General features: G+C 35.3%; 1 protein-coding gene and 1 long non-coding RNA gene across 2 annotated transcripts; one reads left to right on the forward strand and one right to left on the reverse strand.

Moving 5' to 3' along the window:
- Positions 1-2,374: 2,374 nt before the first annotated feature.
- Positions 2,375-3,094, forward strand: LOC121245181. Its single transcript, XR_005936577.1, has 3 exons — positions 2,375-2,514; positions 2,845-2,952; positions 3,036-3,094. It is a non-coding gene; the product is annotated as an uncharacterized LOC121245181 (long non-coding RNA).
- A 1,914-nt stretch (positions 3,095-5,008) lies between these two features.
- Positions 5,009-16,296, reverse strand: LOC121245180 (basic leucine zipper and W2 domain-containing protein 2-like). The gene is made up of 8 exons (XM_041143456.1): positions 16,141-16,296; positions 14,912-14,935; positions 13,775-13,880; positions 13,615-13,683; positions 12,467-12,960; positions 11,879-12,140; positions 5,866-6,074; positions 5,009-5,268 (listed from the first exon to the last, which is right to left on the reverse strand). The coding sequence occupies exons 1-8, from the start codon at positions 16,143-16,145 to the stop codon at positions 5,202-5,204; spliced, it is 1,236 nt and encodes a 411-aa protein (XP_040999390.1). The 5' UTR covers positions 16,146-16,296; the 3' UTR covers positions 5,009-5,201.
- Between the last annotated feature and the right edge of the window lie 681 nt (positions 16,297-16,977).

Here is a 16,977-nt window from a genome sequence, read left to right on the forward strand (position 1 = left end):
TTGGTGAAGTCACTTCATGAGAGGGTACGACTTCAAATTGCCCAAAAGAATGAAAGGGTTGCTTCCCAAGCCAATAAAGGGCGAAGGCGTGTCATCTTTGAACCGGGAGATTGGGTTTGGGTTCACATGCGCAAAGAAAGATTCCCAGCCCAAAGAAGGACGAAGTTGCATCCTCGAGGAGATGGACCTTTCCAAGTTCTTGAGAAAATTAATGACAACGCATATAAAGTGGATCTTCCAGGTGAGTATAATGTTTCTGCTACTTTCAATGTTTCTGATCTTTCTCATTTTGATGTAGGTGAAGATTCGAGGTCGAATCCTTTTGAGGAGAGGGGGAATGATGAAAACCAAGTTGGGCCTACTCTTAAAGATCATTTGCAAATTCCAGATGGGCCAATTACAAGATCAAGGGCCAAGAAGATCAAGGAAGCAATGCACAGATTGGTGCAATCCACTTGAGATGAAGCTAGCAAGAGCCCAACACACAAGATGGGCTTGAAAGAAGGAGAACCAGCTTTGATCCACTTGATTCAAGCTGTGGAAGACATGACTTAGAGATAGGGCCTATTGTTATTGGAGACTTCCAATTTGGTTAAATGATTTATTTTTTTAGTTTAGAATAAGTGGGCTTGAAGATGCCTGGCCCACACGTCTTATTTTCAATGAACTAGGGTTTTCAAGAAGGCCTTGTATTTTGGCCAAGGGCTTATTTGGAAAGTTACTTTTTAGGAATTAGGGTTTTAAGAGGTACTGTAGCGTTACTGTAGCCGCGGGGCTTTATTTTGGCTAGGGTTTTAATTATGTTGAGTTTAAATACTCCTTGTAGCCTCATTTGAAGGTTAGACAATATTGAATATTATTTGTGAGTTGAGTTTTCTCCTCTTGTTCTTGATTGAACTCTTGAACTTATCAAAGGCAAATCACAACCTTTGTGGCGTTCTCCTTTGTAATCTAGGTTCTTGAGACGGGTTCTTCAACGGGTCTAGATTTTGATATAATCTAGGTTCTTGAAACGAGTTCTCATCGGGTCTAGTTTTCCATCCATTAACTTGAATTTGGCTTTCTTGGAGAGTTTTCAAATTGATTGTGGGTTCAAGGGATTTCATTCCCGCGGGTTCATATCACTAAGACTAATCACAATCATAGAATACCAATCACAGAAATTTCAATCACAGAATACCAATCAATGCCTTTTAATAACCAACAACATTGCACAAACTTTTAATCTAATTAATAAAACCCTCATAAATCTCCAGCAATCACAGCTATATATACATTCCCCAAACAAATATTGTATAAAATGCAGAGAAAAATAGATTTTCCATACCTAAACCCAAACGTGGGGATCGATTGGTTTCACGAGCGTGCCACACGGTCTAGTGATGAAAATCGCCTCCAACTATGGTATTCTAAAACCCAAAAATTTCCTCATGTGAAAGCAAAGAAATGAGGAAGAGAAATTTGAGTGTGTTTGCATTTAAACAATCAGGGATGTGAGACCCTCACAGTGTGCGTGAGTAAGATAGAGAGTGATTGAGAAAACTTACCTCTAGTTGACACTTCCAGTGAGGAGAAGGCGGAGAAGACCTGCTATGTTTCGGGAGAAAGAAAGAAAAGGGCAAAGAAGATAAGAGAGTTTCGGGAGAAAGAAAGAAAGAAAAGGGCGAAGTTTCGGGAGAAAGAAGGAAAAGGGCGAAGAAGAAAAGAAAAGAAGGGAGTTTCGGGAGAAAAAAAGAAAAGAAAGATGAAATTGAGGGTTTTGGGATGAAGACAGAGAAAGACCGAAGGAAAGAGTGAGTAGGAGGTAACGAAATAATAAAATAAGAATTTGGTCCGTGTACAGTTCCTCGCCAAGTCTGGCGAGGAGCTAAGAATTATTGTAGCATAAATCTCAAACTTAGGAAGTTTAGCTAGGTCAATGCAGTGTTTTTTTCTCACATTTCCTTTTAAGTTGGACTTGCATTGGCAAATGGGTAGACCATTGCCAATACAAGTCTATAATTTGACTATATGCAAAAAAAAAAAAAAAAAAAAAAATCTACATTGGACTAGCTAAAAGTCCAAAACTCAAGACTTGAGCTATAGTAAATTAAGGGAGCTCTCCAATATTGGTGAGATACTGTTCACAGGCCATCAGATTATTTTATAGTTTTCATCAACCTCCCCTTTCTCTTTTCCTCGTTCTTTTCTCTCTCTTCAGACCCGCAAGCTTCCTCTCCCTCGTCTCTCCCTTGTTCGTCCCTCTTCTCTCCCTCGATGGTCTTCTTCCCTGTTCTCTTCCAGGCCAACCGATAAGTCTCACTTCCTTGCTATTCTCTCCCTCTTCTCTGTTCATTTTCTCTAAGTCTCTCATCTCCCTTTTCTCTTAGTATTTTCTCCGATTTTGTCTCGTGCTCCCTCCCATTTTCTTTTCCTTTCTTTCCTTCCAAGCAAACTAAAACCACTGGATCTACGCCTTTGAATTTTCCCGTCCAACGAGCTTTTGTTGATGCTTGGAGACTTCTGGTTCGATCGGTATAGTTTTCTTCATCTGATTTGCTTTTCTCGGCAACATTTTTTTTTCAGTTTGATATATTTGGTGGGTTTTTCGTTCTGAGTTTTTATTGTGTAAAAATTTTAGTTCAATTTTTAATTTTTATGTTATGGTTGGATTTGCTTGGCTGGACTTTTGGCTGGTATGGATCTATGAGTCTTTATGATTAGTTTCTTCTTTTCTTTTTTAGGAGTTTCTGATTAGGAATTTTGGGTTGGATTTGATTGCTTTGATAATAAGGTTGTTGGTCTTTTTACCGTCCCAAATTCTTACGCCCCATTTCCAGATAAATTTGGCTTTTTCTAATGTAGAATTTGGATTTGAGATCAATGGAACTCAGCAGACAAAACTCTTCCTTTCTCTACAACGTGCTCAGTCTCTGCTCTTACTTGCTAGGACCATCTTAACCCTCTTCACATGTAATGTCGTCAATTAATGTAATACCGGTGATTCTGAATGTTGGTTCTGCATGGTTTAATTGCTGGGTTTTGTTCTTTTACAGTGAGGTGGAGGTGCTCTGGGGTTCACCCAGATGACCATCCAGTCAAATCAGAGCTTATACGTATTCTCATACTCTGGATTTGTGTTTGATTATTTGCTTCAGCATATGATAATTTGTATATTTGTATTTGATGTTAGAGTATGGTTATCATAATGCTCTGGTTTCTCTATTGGTCTATACATTTGGGATATAAAGGGCTCATTATTTGCACTTGTATAATTTGCTTTTTGGATTTGATTGTTTGATTCAAACTATTTTGAACTTTTGACGTTAGGTCTTGCTAAACTGTTTTTTCCCTGCCCATGTGATGTAGGAAAGATAAGCTTGTATCAGGAAAAACTAGAGAGATTCATAGACTTGAGTAAAGGTATATTTGTCTCTTTGAAATTTTGACATTTGTTATAAATTTCTCATCTTAAAATGTCATCGTGAATGGTGCTGCAAGTGCAAGGGCACTTCTAATCTTACTATAAAGATTTTACTTTATTTTAAGATGAAAGTGATTGGGCTGGGTCACTTAATATGCAGAGCATACTATCATATGCTCAAATTTGATTTTTTTTTAGAATCTCATTTTCTAATGACAATATTCTTGTGTTGGCTGTAGTTCATTTTCCTCTTAACTATTGCATGATTTTGAATTTGTTCTTCAAGCACCACTTCGACCTTCTACTACCTTGAATTATCAGGCTGCAACACGTTTTATTGAGCATTCTTTGCTTGACCTGACCTAGGTAAATTGTTCTTTTCTAATTGTTATGTCCATGAATCTTTAACTATTTTTAGCTCTTTACATTGAGGGATTGCTCATATTTTGTACACTAGAAGCAAAGTATGAGAAATATTAGTAGAGGAGAGGGGCCAAAGATGAAGTATCTAGACGGGAGTGTCCAATAGAAGCAGAAGTATCAATCATCTGAAAAACAATTGGTTTAAATAGCTGCCAAGGAATTTCTTGAAAAGGCAGCCCGTGAACTTCTTGGTAATAATAAAGGTGGTTTTAGGGGACCTCTACAGATTCTGAGCCTTTTATGTATAATTATGGATATGATGGATTCATTTTTCCCTGTGACAGTAACAACTCTTTGAAGGGTTGGGGTAGAAGAAAGGTTGGCATCTTTGTATATGTGATTCTCGGGTGTGAAGAGTTGACAAAATATATTTGTTGAATAATTAGGTTGAGAAATAAAAAATATGAAATGTATTAGCAAAATAAAAAATAAATAAATAAATTGTCACATATTATTAAAATATATAATATTATATTATTATTTTAACTTTAAGATAATTAGTCTAATGTAAGTTCACCTAACCAAAAGTTGATGTTATAGTAAAAGTTAAGATTTAGCTAAATTTTGGACTTGGCACATTGCCAATGCTCTTACAGAAAGAATGCTTACAAACGCTAGTGACGTCACATCGCGCTAACGTTATAATTTTCTTTTCAACAGCTTCTATCAATACCTTAACAAGAAGTGGATGGAACGGCGTTGGTAAGAGCTCTAGGAACAAAGCAGAAGCACATATTTTACAGAAATCCTTAGAATTTTATAGAAAATGTTTAAAGGTAAGCTGATAATGCATTTAACCTATTAACTCAACTTACAAAGGCTCACCTAAAAAACGATTTTATAAATTTGCCTCACTCTTGGTATATAAAATAAAGCAACTAGTCTGTTGGAAGCTGAACTACTTACTACTATTCACAAATTATTTATTACTATTTCACAAACTATTTTACTATTGATTTAAATTACTCTTAGCATCCAAACGGAAAGTTGTTTGTGCTTAAGCACGTTTTAACCAACACCGATACGGAGAACCCAATTTGTCACATAATTTTCCCTAATAATGGACAGTCTAGGCTAATATAGGCATAAAACAATTAAGAATCTCCCTTAACATGGTATAGCATAAACTGTTATTACATAACATATACCCGTCAAGTAGCCCCGGCCAAGGACCATGAAGAGTTAGAACCAAGTATAATTGTTTATTAAGAGTAGTAAACCATAAGGGTTTATCATATCTTCAAACCGGCACACCAAAGTACGATGACAGAAAAAAAAACATAGTTTGGAAATTTATGAGTTCATATCTCAGAAGGTGGATAGAAATTAGATGGTAGGATAAAAGCACCCACATTTGCAACATCAGTAGCTTCACCTATTCCTCTTCTTCGGCCTCCTCCAGCCAATTCACAAAGGGTTCCAGGGCCTTCACAAATGTTTGTCTGTTGCATTTTCCACCACAAAGTTAGTTGCAAGAAAAATGAAATAGATGCAGAAGGAATCAGAATGCACATCAAACACCCAACGGAATTTTATTCACTTTGTCCCAACAAAAAAGTGTTTTCATGGCCTATTAGAAATGACCCATTATATCAAATTCTGCGGCCTCGTTTGTTTTCATAGCTCCTTTCAACTCATCTCATCTAATCTAATCATTATAACTTTTTCAAATTCTCACACAAAATAAAATAAACAATTCAATTTTTTCAAATCTCAAAATAAAAATAATATTAAAAAATATATTCTAATAATGTTTTATTCAATTTTTAACTTTAATCTCAACTTATCTCATCTCATCTGCGAAAACAAACGAGACTGTAATGTTATCTTAAAGTCCATATCCTGTACAACGAAGAGGCAATTCTAGAGGACAAATAAAAAAATAACAATGGGAAGAAAAAACTCGGGGACCACAATAAAAATATATCTTGAGTTGACATAATGGGAGCCAATCTCCGGCAAACTACCATTAACTAGAAAAAAACTCAATGTCCCGCATTTCAAATATCCTGACAGTGGAAATTAAATAACTTGCATACCTGCCCTTTGGGTTTGTTCCTTTACGAAACCAGTGCAGAATGGTGTCTTCTGCAAGCACATCCTGGTCATAGAGAGACCTCACAATCTCAGGGAACAGCTTCATGAGCTTAGTATCCTCATAGCATTGCATCTGAACTTTGTACAGGAGTTCCAGCTCAAGTTTCCCATTTATGCAGAAAGTATTCAACAGTTTCGCCCATGTTTTCACCTGTACCACAAAAGACACACCTCCACCATCTATTTAAAGCCATCATTTTCCTCAAAGGAGATAAGAAACCTTACAATCTATTTGTTTACAGTACACATACAAGCACTCTCAAAAGGTTCCTTGAAAAACCTTCATTCAGTTAGCTTTCACAATATCAATACAATTCAATTTTACTGCACTGCATTAGCAGAAAGTACCACTCTCAAGATGGTGGTTATGCATTTAAACGATGTAACAAATGACAGCTAAATTTGTATAAAATGTAAATCACTGATGTAATATGATGTGACTTGCAGAATCAACTTTAGGAAAAAGGTTTGATTGATCCTCTTCTTTTTCCCTCTTTCGAATGGTGAGATTTACTCTGATCTATAAACTGAAACCTATATGAGAGCACAGGCATGAGGTACAATGTAATGTAGCAGAAGAAAAAAAATAAGAGAAGACAGAAAAAACCATTGCCCGTGTTTAGCATGCCAATTATTACAAAAAAAAATCCAAAATCAAACCAAACATCTTCAAATCTAAAAAAAACACTATTTCAACTTTTCATCCAATCATTACACATACAAAAAAACCAAAACAACTTTTTACAAAAATCAAAACAAAAACTACTCATAAAAAATTATATTCAAACTTTTCAACTCTATCATCCACTTTCACAAACCCCAAAACATATTTCAAACAAACTTTTCATTCAAGATTTTCTCTCCCTTAACAAAACCCAATAAACAATATTTCTCAAAAATGCACAATTTTCACAAAATCAGCAAACCAAACATGGCCATTGATTTTCCATGATCAGCCTCAAGCCTAATCCGGGACAGACAGCAAGCAATTCCAGAATTGAAAATGATGATTAACCACAGGATGGAAACACTTCTAATTCATGTTGTGGTATAAAAGTTGTTGAAGTTTTTCACAATCCACTACCTGAGTCGGCTAAACAGATCCAATTTAACCATTTACAGTCTAAAGCGCATATTATCTTGTAACCAAGGTTCTGCCATATTTATTCTCACTATCCTCCCTCCCTGACTGAGTTTCCTTTTTTCTCTAATCAAAGTTGTGAATTAACTTATAAAAAACAGTTGTGAATTATGGGACTAGCTTGGGTAATGCCAAGAAGGTTGATCAATCTCCTAGCATCTTGGAGACTGGAGAGGCGTTCAGGGTAATTACATATTGCAGCAATCTGGAAGATGGTCCCATTATGCCTATTGTGGTGTCTTTGGAGGGAGAGGAATGAAAGAAGTTTTGAAGATTATGAGCGGTCAATGGATGATCTTAGAACTTTCTTTTTGAATACCTCGCTCCATTTGTCGATTGTCATTGAATTAAATGGTATGAACTTTCAAGAGTTTCTTGTATCACTAGAAAGAATATCATGCATAGGCGACACTCTTGTATATGTCCCATGTACTTGGGCTCCTGCCTATTCTTATTCTAAATACAATTTTGTTTACCAATCAAAAACAAATTGGTACATTACCACAAAGTAGGGTGGGATCTTCCATAACCCTGGCATCACCAATCACAAACTCAGTAGCATTTCTTTGTTTCATTCCTCCCATTCTAACCATCTTAGAGAAAGGATCTCTCAACTAACCTGCTCCTTAAAAATAAATGAAGAAAACTACTTCCCGTTAAGAGTCACCAAAGCTACAGAAACAACCAACTTTCAAAGCTATCCCATACAACACTAGTTATAAAAAAAAATTATTCCATACAATATTAAGATGACAGATTAAACGCTTGAACAAAGGAAGCAACTGCCCAACCACTTCAATGGAGCAATATTAACAATCTTTTTCTAGATACACTGGGAATCCGCAATGAATACAGCAGTGAGATTGTCACAAAGATGAGGTTGAAAGAACATGATAAGACTGGCAAAGCAAATTCAAAAGCAACCCATATTCCAAGATCATATAAAGATTCACAATTTAACTAGCACAACCACGTCTTAAAAACTGCAAATTGTGTTATATAACTCAAGGTTGGCAGATTTGGAAGGGGCAGAACAAAAGCTGAAAATCCAAAGAGGATTAGAGACCTCGCTACTTATCTTTATAATTAAAAAATTCATCCACATCACGAGAAACACCCATAACATTCCGTAAACCACTTGGGCAACTTCACAAGAAATTCACTAATTTTTACTATCTAACTGAAAGACAACACAAATAAACAAAAATTCAGCATATTCAAACAAAAATCCTAATAGCCTAGGATAGTTTCACTAAGTCATTGACTCCTCTACTGACTCAGGCCTGCATACTCATCGTTATGACATTTTAAATTCTTTTTTTTTTATAAGTTTGGGACATTTTATAACATAAAAATAAAATTGAGTTGAATACACAGTAAATAGCACATCATATAGTAAAAGGAATTGTTGACATCATGTGTCTTCGAAAAGCATCAATAAAACATTTTAGAAAAATCATAAAACATTTTTCTTTGAAACTTTTGGCCAGCACACATTTACACACTATGGCAAAGTTAGCGGCCACAAGGATCCAGACTTGTAATGCCCCAAATCACATGGCTTATACTCCAAAAGGACTAGTCAATGATACAATTGGAGCCTCATTAAAACCTTATAAAGAGCAAGAACTTCTCCTTCCCAAGCAATGTGGGATCTCATACACCACCTACCCTTATCCTTATTATATGGGATGTCACAATCTCCCCCTCTTAAATTCTCAACGTCTTCGTCGGGCCAATCCATCGTAGGTAGCACTACTTAAGTCCCACATTTCTAGTTGGGATAGGCTCTAATACCATTTTTGGTTGACACCCCATATGATAAGAATAATGATAGGTAGTGTATGGGATCAGATCCAATTTGCTTGGAAATGAGAAGTTCTTGCTCTTTATAAGGTTCCAATGGGTATCATTAACTAGTCTTTTTGGAGTATAGGCCATGTAGTTTGGGTCTTCCATTGGGGCGTTACAAATGGTATCAGCGCCTATACCAACTAGAAATGTGGACTTGAGTCGTGCCACCTACGATGGATTGGGCCGACGAGATGTCGAGAATTTAAAGGGGAGATATTATGACACCCCATATGATAAAGATAAGGGTAGGTGGTGTATGAGATCCCACATTGCTTGGGAATGAGAAGTTCTTGCTTTTTATAAGATTCCAATGGGACTCTAATTGTATCATTGACTAGCTCTTTTGGAGTATAAGTCATGTAGTTTGGGCCTTCCATTGGGGCATTACAAGACTTCATCTCACTGCAGTATGAGTTGCGTCAAACTTGAGATATGGACATTAATTGATAAATAGTGGTGCCCCTGAGTAGGCCAATCTCCATGGACCATACATTGATGGTTGCCTAGGCCTTTATAACCCAAACATTCTTTGAAATTTTATAGCATGAAGATATTCAATACATATAATATAGCACGAGAATCACATTAAAGCATTTGCAAAAACCTTGCTTTCATAACATATCACATAATAGATCATAAGAAGGGGCTTATAGGAAAAGGCTAGTATCATATCATATAACTTGAAATTCATTTCAGAACAGCATTTTAACTTTGAACATCAAGGGCATGATCCTTGCTTCCTTAGCTTCACAAAACTTCAACACTTAGCTATGCACTAAGGGATGAGCTAAGTAAAAGAATCTGCCCACTTGAATTACATGCATAAGAATTAAGTTCTAGCACACTCTCGTGGCTTTTTTAGGTTCCACAAAACATAGAACATTAAGTAGTAATCAGATTCATAATACTAAGTAGTAACCAGATTCATAACAGAACCTCGAATTTTTATGGAATCTTGAAGAAAGACTCACCTTAACTTAACTAGAGGTTGCACACTTATAAAAAAAAAAAAAAGAGGTCGCACAGTAATTGTTGCACAGTAATTTGCAGTCTCTAGTATTCTCTTTTAGGGTTTGATTTAGCGCAATGGAAATAGCAATAGACCTGGACATATTCAATGGGACAGAAATCTCAGTTTGTTTTTAAAGGGATTGAAGAGAAGCTGATAAAAATCACTAATTTTCCTCCCTCTTATAGCGATAGCAAGAGGGAAAGAGTGTAGTTTAGGATTTACAACAAGGACTTCAAACCTGGACATAATTACTAAAAAAACATGCAGATCTGTTTCTGAGGGAGTTTAGAAGAAAAAACTGTGGAAAAGCAAATGGATTTTCTTGTCACAATGGTGCAACAATTGTGAAAGTGAGTTCCAATCATTTTTCCTTAATTCTTTTGGCCTGGGATTTGAGAATAGAGGACTGACAGCACCTTCTGTGAACCTTGGCTTGACTTCTGGGTTAAAGCTTGAAGAAAATAGGTTGTTATAGGAGCAACAGATCTAGTATTGTGTAATGACCCAAAGAAAGCCAAAGCCACATCTGGACCTATAATCCAAAAAGAGTACACAATGTTACAATTAGAGCCTTTTGGAATAATTATAGAGAGCAACAACTTCTTCCACCTAAGTAATGTGAGATCTCATTCACCACCTTCCTATACTCACTCAATACGGGGTATCACAATATCCCCCTTTAAATCCGTAATGGTCAAGCCAGTCCACCATAGTCGGCACACTTAGACCAACACTTCTAGTTGGGATTAGCACTAACACTATCTATAACAACCCAAGGAAGTCTCAAACCACAAATAGGCCCAAACTCCAAAAAGATTGGTCAATGTTACAATTAGGCCTGGTTTGGATAGAGAGATGCTTCCATCTCATCCCATACATCTCATCTCATCCCATCCCATCCCATCCCATCCCATCACATCTCATCTCAATATCCAAACACCACAAACACAAACACTTTTTCAATTTCAAATCTTCAACTTTTTCATCTAATCATTACCTAATTATAAAAATTATATTCTAACAATATTTTAACTTTATAATATTTTTATTTAACTCTCTCTCCTTTTCCAAAACCCCATAAAACATTTTAACTCAAAGTATTTCTAACTCATCTCATCTCATCTCAACTCATTTCATCTCAACTTACTATCCAAACCAGGCCTTAGAGTTCCTTGGAATAATGATAAAAAGCAAGAGTTTCTCCCTCCCAAGCAATGTGGGATGCCATTCACCACCTTCCAATACTCACTTGGTAAGAGGTATCACATAGAGAGTTTATAAGGTATTTGGAAAAAAACATATTTGTTTATTTATTTTTCTTTTATTATGGAACCCTTGGAGGGGGCTGCTGCCAAAGCTATCTACTATTGGCAGTACTTATATTTGGTTTTTGAGGCCCTAGTGTCCCTTTCATAAAGCTGAAAACCTGAGAGGAAATGGTTGCATGAAAACTGATATTTAATTACCCTTAACGTTTTAAGAAGCAGGACTCTTAAGACTCCTAACAGCTAAGAATCACACTTGTGGCTCAAATCTATCTCAACCAGATCTGTTCTCTCTCCAAAATAGATCTGGTTTTATCCACCAAAGAACTATTTGCTTTATAATTTTTTTAGGCAGCCTTTAATCCATTTATAAACTAATTTTCCTCTATTTTACCATCACAAAGTAGTTTTACTAATTTGCTAAAATTAACAAACAATTCACAATGAATCTGTTGACACCTATATCAAAAAGATAATTTCTAAAAATTAAAATTCTAGATTTAATAGGAAACACTAGGTTTGCAGGTGTGACACAATCGATCTTGCATTTTCCTTCGACCCTTTCCCATCCTCCCTGCCAATCACACTCTACATTTCTTTATTCCACACATGTAAGTCAGTTTATATTAACTGTTAAGGAAAACACACAAAACTAGTCAATTACCCAAAATAAATAAATATACCTGGCGTAGAGCTGAATTAGCATTTTGTTGCTGGTTCTTTCCAGACCACTGAACGGCATCCATTATGACATCCCACAGAATCCTCACAATATCAGTATCTGGCAATTTAGCATCTTTAACACGCTGCTTCGCTGTTTCGATGACTTCAGATATATCAGCCTCCTCCGTTAACTGGGTTGTTAAAGCAGATTTCATTTCCTTAAGCTTCACTTCAAATATTTTCTTATCATTGTATTCGACCAAGGCTACCAGCCCTTCTTTGCTGAAATGTAGGCAATAACAGACAGATTAGTTCCAAATTACGTGTTAAGCAGACAACAAGAGTGCTGAAAAAGGGGAAGACAAAAAAAATAAGAAGAGGACCGAAGTGATACCAACTCAAAGAAATAAATAAAAGAAATATTCACTCTAGCAACTAAAACATCAACTTTGCATATCAGAGGACAGAAAGCATCCAAAGTAGCCACTCATGCTGGCGAGATCTATGCAAGAAACAATATAATGGTGGGTCTGGAGTTAGGAGAGAGGGAACGGTATCTTAAAAACCAGATGTAACAACATTTCCACAAGAAAATGGCAAAAACTCACGTGAAATGCTCCGAGAAACCCTCGGGAGATCGTTTTGCAGATGGCAAAAAGTCCAGAAGATTGTCTTCCACTTTACCCCTCTTCAGTATGGATATCAAATCGTCGAGGTTGTTATCAATCAGGTATTCCTTAAAGAAGTCAGTTATAAAAGAAAGAACTAGCCCTTTTGCCACAAGGTTATCCTTGAGCAGTGGCTGGAAGACAGTCTCCGGAGGAAGACCTGATAGCTTCTGAGAGAAAGCAAGTGCCGTGAAAATTGCCAGCTTCTTCCTCTCATTTTCCTCGAAAAGCTCCAAGGACTGCAGAAATCTTCGCATAACATTTTCAAGATTTTTTATGAGAAATGGCTTCCGCCTTAAAATTTTCTGTATGTAGATAACAGAAGGTAAGATGGCTTCACGTATAGGTTCAGAATCTATTATGGAGTAAGGATGACGCTCCCCCTCATCAGGTTTGGTAGTTCCAGGTTGTGTGCGCCCCCCTATGAAAACAACCTGCAGCTCCCAACAAGTTGGATTATTTTGACACTTCATTGTTAAGAAGTGAGAAATAATCAAGTGATACAAACTTTTAAAAATAAACAAGTAAATAAATATAACTTAAATTGGCAACCAACCATATGTAAGAGGAAAACACCAAACGCAATATATTTTTTTCCTTGAAGAAATAGATAAAAGGTGTTAAACTTACTATCACCTAAGACACACTTTTATCCCATATATGAAATGATAAAATCAGGTGTAAAGATGCATTTAATAGGTAAAAAAGATTTTTTGATGGGTAATATGGTAGGTAAAAACATATTGATACACAAAAGGAACCAGGTTCTTTTTTATGACTGCCCTCCTAATCCAGATGTGAACTTTAGTAGTTGAACAATAATCATCTATCATTGAAGCATCATAATGTAAACTTTAGTATTTGAGGAATCATCCACAATCATTGAAGCATCATGCCAAAAACCACCTACTACATGGATGCTGTGGATGTATTTTCTGCATCAAATGTTAACTAGAGTCAAAGCTCAGGATCACCATTCTTTAGGTATAATAATAAGTATCCAGTGAAACTGATAAAAAATTATTTTTTGCTCTTTTTTTTTATAAAGGAGATAAAAAAAATATATATCTAAAGGGCAAGAAGCCTGCCTCAAAAAAGGTGTCACCGTATCTTGAGAAGTTAAGCTCTGAAGATTCAATACTCTTAGCGACAAGTTCCTGCAGGTAGCAGATAAGGTTAGGTAGTAGTTGCACAGAACAGACGTGCACAGAACAGTTCATAAGAAACAATTGCAAAAGTAACAATTACCAAATCACCAGCATTATCCAAATAAATCTGGACCACTGCATCCGAAAACGCTGCAGGGTCCAGCGGCGCTGCAATGTTCCGTTTGCGGGTCTTAATCCGCGTACCACTGGACATGTGGATCAATATAAACAAATAAGAACAAGGTTGGAAGTAAAAACTAGTAGGAGCAGCAGCAGCAAGGGTAGTAGTAATATTGCTAGTAATGATGTTATAGGAGGCAAGATACAATGTAAATACAAAATTTACAAATGTATCCTAGAAAAACAAGATCAGATATCACTTCTTCCCAAAACAAAAATACAATGGGATGATTGGTACCATTCTCAATGGGGAAAGACTTTTATTTTTATAATAAGCTTCAACACAATCAAATAAAATTAAGGATAAATATGTGTGGGTGGGGGACCCCAAACAAAAACACAATATTCCCAATGGGGAAATTATACAAGTAGTCTTTATAAATGAAACATTTTTTTATCAGTAATCTTTATGAATGAAACAATTGGAGGCCTTTCCCAATCATACCCATCTCTTTTTTTTTTCTTTGATAAGTAAAATCGTACCCAACTCTTATAGCACAAAAGAACATACTAAGCACTGGATACAATGTTCTAAAGTAGATTTTCACAATCCAGATGCTAAGTTCAATCATTTTCTTCAAGTAAAAGAAAAACCAAAACAAAATCACAACAAAGAAGTTGTAAAAGAATAACAAAGTACATGCAATGAAGCATCAAAGTAGCATGTGATAACTTCAGCGTAGCTATCTAACAATGGATCATTCAACACAATGCTATGCAAGAAACAGAACAAATTTTAAAAATTAACCAAAAAGCCATAGGACCAAAGAAATGTACATCCCAATAATTTGTTTTATGAGTAATTTAGATCCCCATATGATTGAGACTGGTGTAAAAATTTGGCATGGGGTATTCCTCCATCCCATTTTTTCTTCTGTCAACCCAAGACAGCATAACATCAAGATTTGAAATATTGTTACCCTTTCTTATTATTTTCATCAACAATTACAGAAAGAAAAACATGGAACACTACATTTCATCGATTAGATTTATCTAAATTCCCAAAATCCAATGAACAAATCAGCTAATTCAAAGTATAAACAGAGAAACATCTTACCCAAGAGTGGGCTTCTCCTTCGAGCTACAGAAATGAAACCAAAAGACTCAATCAGTAATTTTGAGCTATAACATTAAGATAAAAATAATAATGGCTTTCGCAATAAATGATAGATCATAACTTATGTAGCAAAAGCAGGCTTTTTCCAGATAAAGCAGTCCAAACCAATCGCAATAGAAATCAGATAAAGGTATCAAGAAAAATTATTTCCCAGAAAACAAAGCATGCAAAAGGAAAAAAATGTAGTACCCGAATTGAGGATTAAAGATGGTGAATGGAATCCCAAACTGTTTGGGAGGAGGAGGTTCTTACACTGTATAATGATTCCAAGGGGCTCAAATCATTACATTGACTAGTCTTTTGGAGTAAAGGCTCAAGTGTGGTTTGGGCTTTTCTTGGATTGTTACAAATGGTATTGGAGCCAATCCAACTAGAAGTGTGGAACTTGAGCATCATCACCTATGATGGAATGGCTGAAGAGGACGTCAAGGAGTTAAAAGAGAGGGATTATAATTCCCTTAATTGAGCATGAAAGCTGGTGAATAGATCTCCAATTGCTTAGGAGGGAGAAGTTATCACCCTTTATAATAATTCCATAGGTACTTATCAAAAAAAAATTATAATAATTCCATAGGTCTCCAATTATAGCATTGACTGGTTATTTTTTAGTACAGCTCATACATGGCTTGGGCTTTCCTTAAGTTGTTACAAAATTCCCCCCACCCCACCCCCTGCATATCTTGGAAAGAAAAGAAACCCCCTGAGTTTTCAACAATAAATTACGTCCAAGATGATTTCTTTTGTCAAAATATGGATCGGAAGGGAAAACCCGATAGAAACCCAAAAAGCAAACAAAAATTTCTTCCATTTTTCCTTTATTATGGAAAATAATAACAAAAAGGAAATCCTTGTAAAATTTCTCTCCTTAGCAAACACTAAAAACCTATAAGATCGAATAATTCGACTGAAAATTGAAAAACCTACAAGACCGAACAATTCACCAAGAACCCAAAGCAAGCAAACTCACCAAGAACATCATAAACAAAAATACAAAGAATTTAACACATAAATAAATCACATAGATTTATTAGATCGGCGGGGAAAAAGGAAAAAAGCATTGGCTAGAAAATATGGTTTAAAGTTCGAGTGTTAACCTAGCAAATCAGATCTGTGAAGAAACCAAGAAACAAATCAGATGCCAAGTCAGGGATAGAGAAATAGAGAGTTACCTCATAAACCAAGACGAGGTGTGATCGGCGGTGATGTGAGTCTGTGAATATCTCTGCGTCCGGAGTTCCTACGATTGGAGAGAGAGGGAATGACGCGTATCCGGAGGGGGGACTTTGGGAAAGATATTTATTCGTATTCGTAAACACGGAGAACTGTTATTTACGTACTAACTAAATAGAATGTACAAAAACATAAATGCAATTTTTTTTCTAATTTTCTTTTTGAAAAATGCGAAATGTATTTAAAAAAAATTTATAAAAAATATATTTATCCACATGTTAGTTATTGATATGTTGAAAAATTATAAAATTTAAAATTCAAAATTTAAATTTAAAAAAAAATTAACAAAATGAGTCTTATAAGAAAAATATATAAATAAAATTATAAGTATATGTAACACCGCTTTTTCTTTTTATTTAACCGAAGCTTTTTATAAAAGTTAAAATTTACCTAAAAGATCTTTCATTTTTTTAATAAACTATCACAATAATAATACTATGATCTCTTAGGTACTTGTGTTTAAGTAGTGAAGTATTTTAAGGTATTTTGTTAATAGTAGTAAAAAAATAATAATAAAATATTAAATAGTAATAAAAATATGTGAAAAGTAATAATAAAATAATAAAAAGTAATGATATATTAATACTTGAAAATATCTAAGAATATTTCGATACCCAAATTATTCTGCACGAGTTCTGATCTAGAGTAAAAAATATATACTTATTATTATCATTTTATATTACTATTTTTGTTTGCTGTTTAATTTTGAATTAGATATTTTATAATGGATTTTTATTATGTTCATAGTACTGATTTTCGTAATTTATATGAGTTAA

This window comes from Juglans microcarpa x Juglans regia, unplaced genomic scaffold, assembly GCF_004785595.1.
Source record: "Juglans microcarpa x Juglans regia isolate MS1-56 unplaced genomic scaffold, Jm3101_v1.0 JmScfU0001, whole genome shotgun sequence".
Taxonomy (NCBI): domain Eukaryota; kingdom Viridiplantae; phylum Streptophyta; class Magnoliopsida; order Fagales; family Juglandaceae; genus Juglans; species Juglans microcarpa x Juglans regia.

Bases quoted from the DNA above. Each gene is read 5' to 3' on its own strand.
- LOC121245180 (XM_041143456.1), bottom strand. The intron at 12,961-13,614 runs GCAGGCTTCTTG...TGGGAGCTGCAG, and splicing joins ACGGTGACACCTTTTTTGAG to GTTGTTTTCATAGGGGGGCG. The intron at 12,141-12,466 runs GTGAGTTTTTGC...CCTACATTTCAG, and splicing joins GGTTTCTCGGAGCATTTCAC to CAAAGAAGGGCTGGTAGCCT.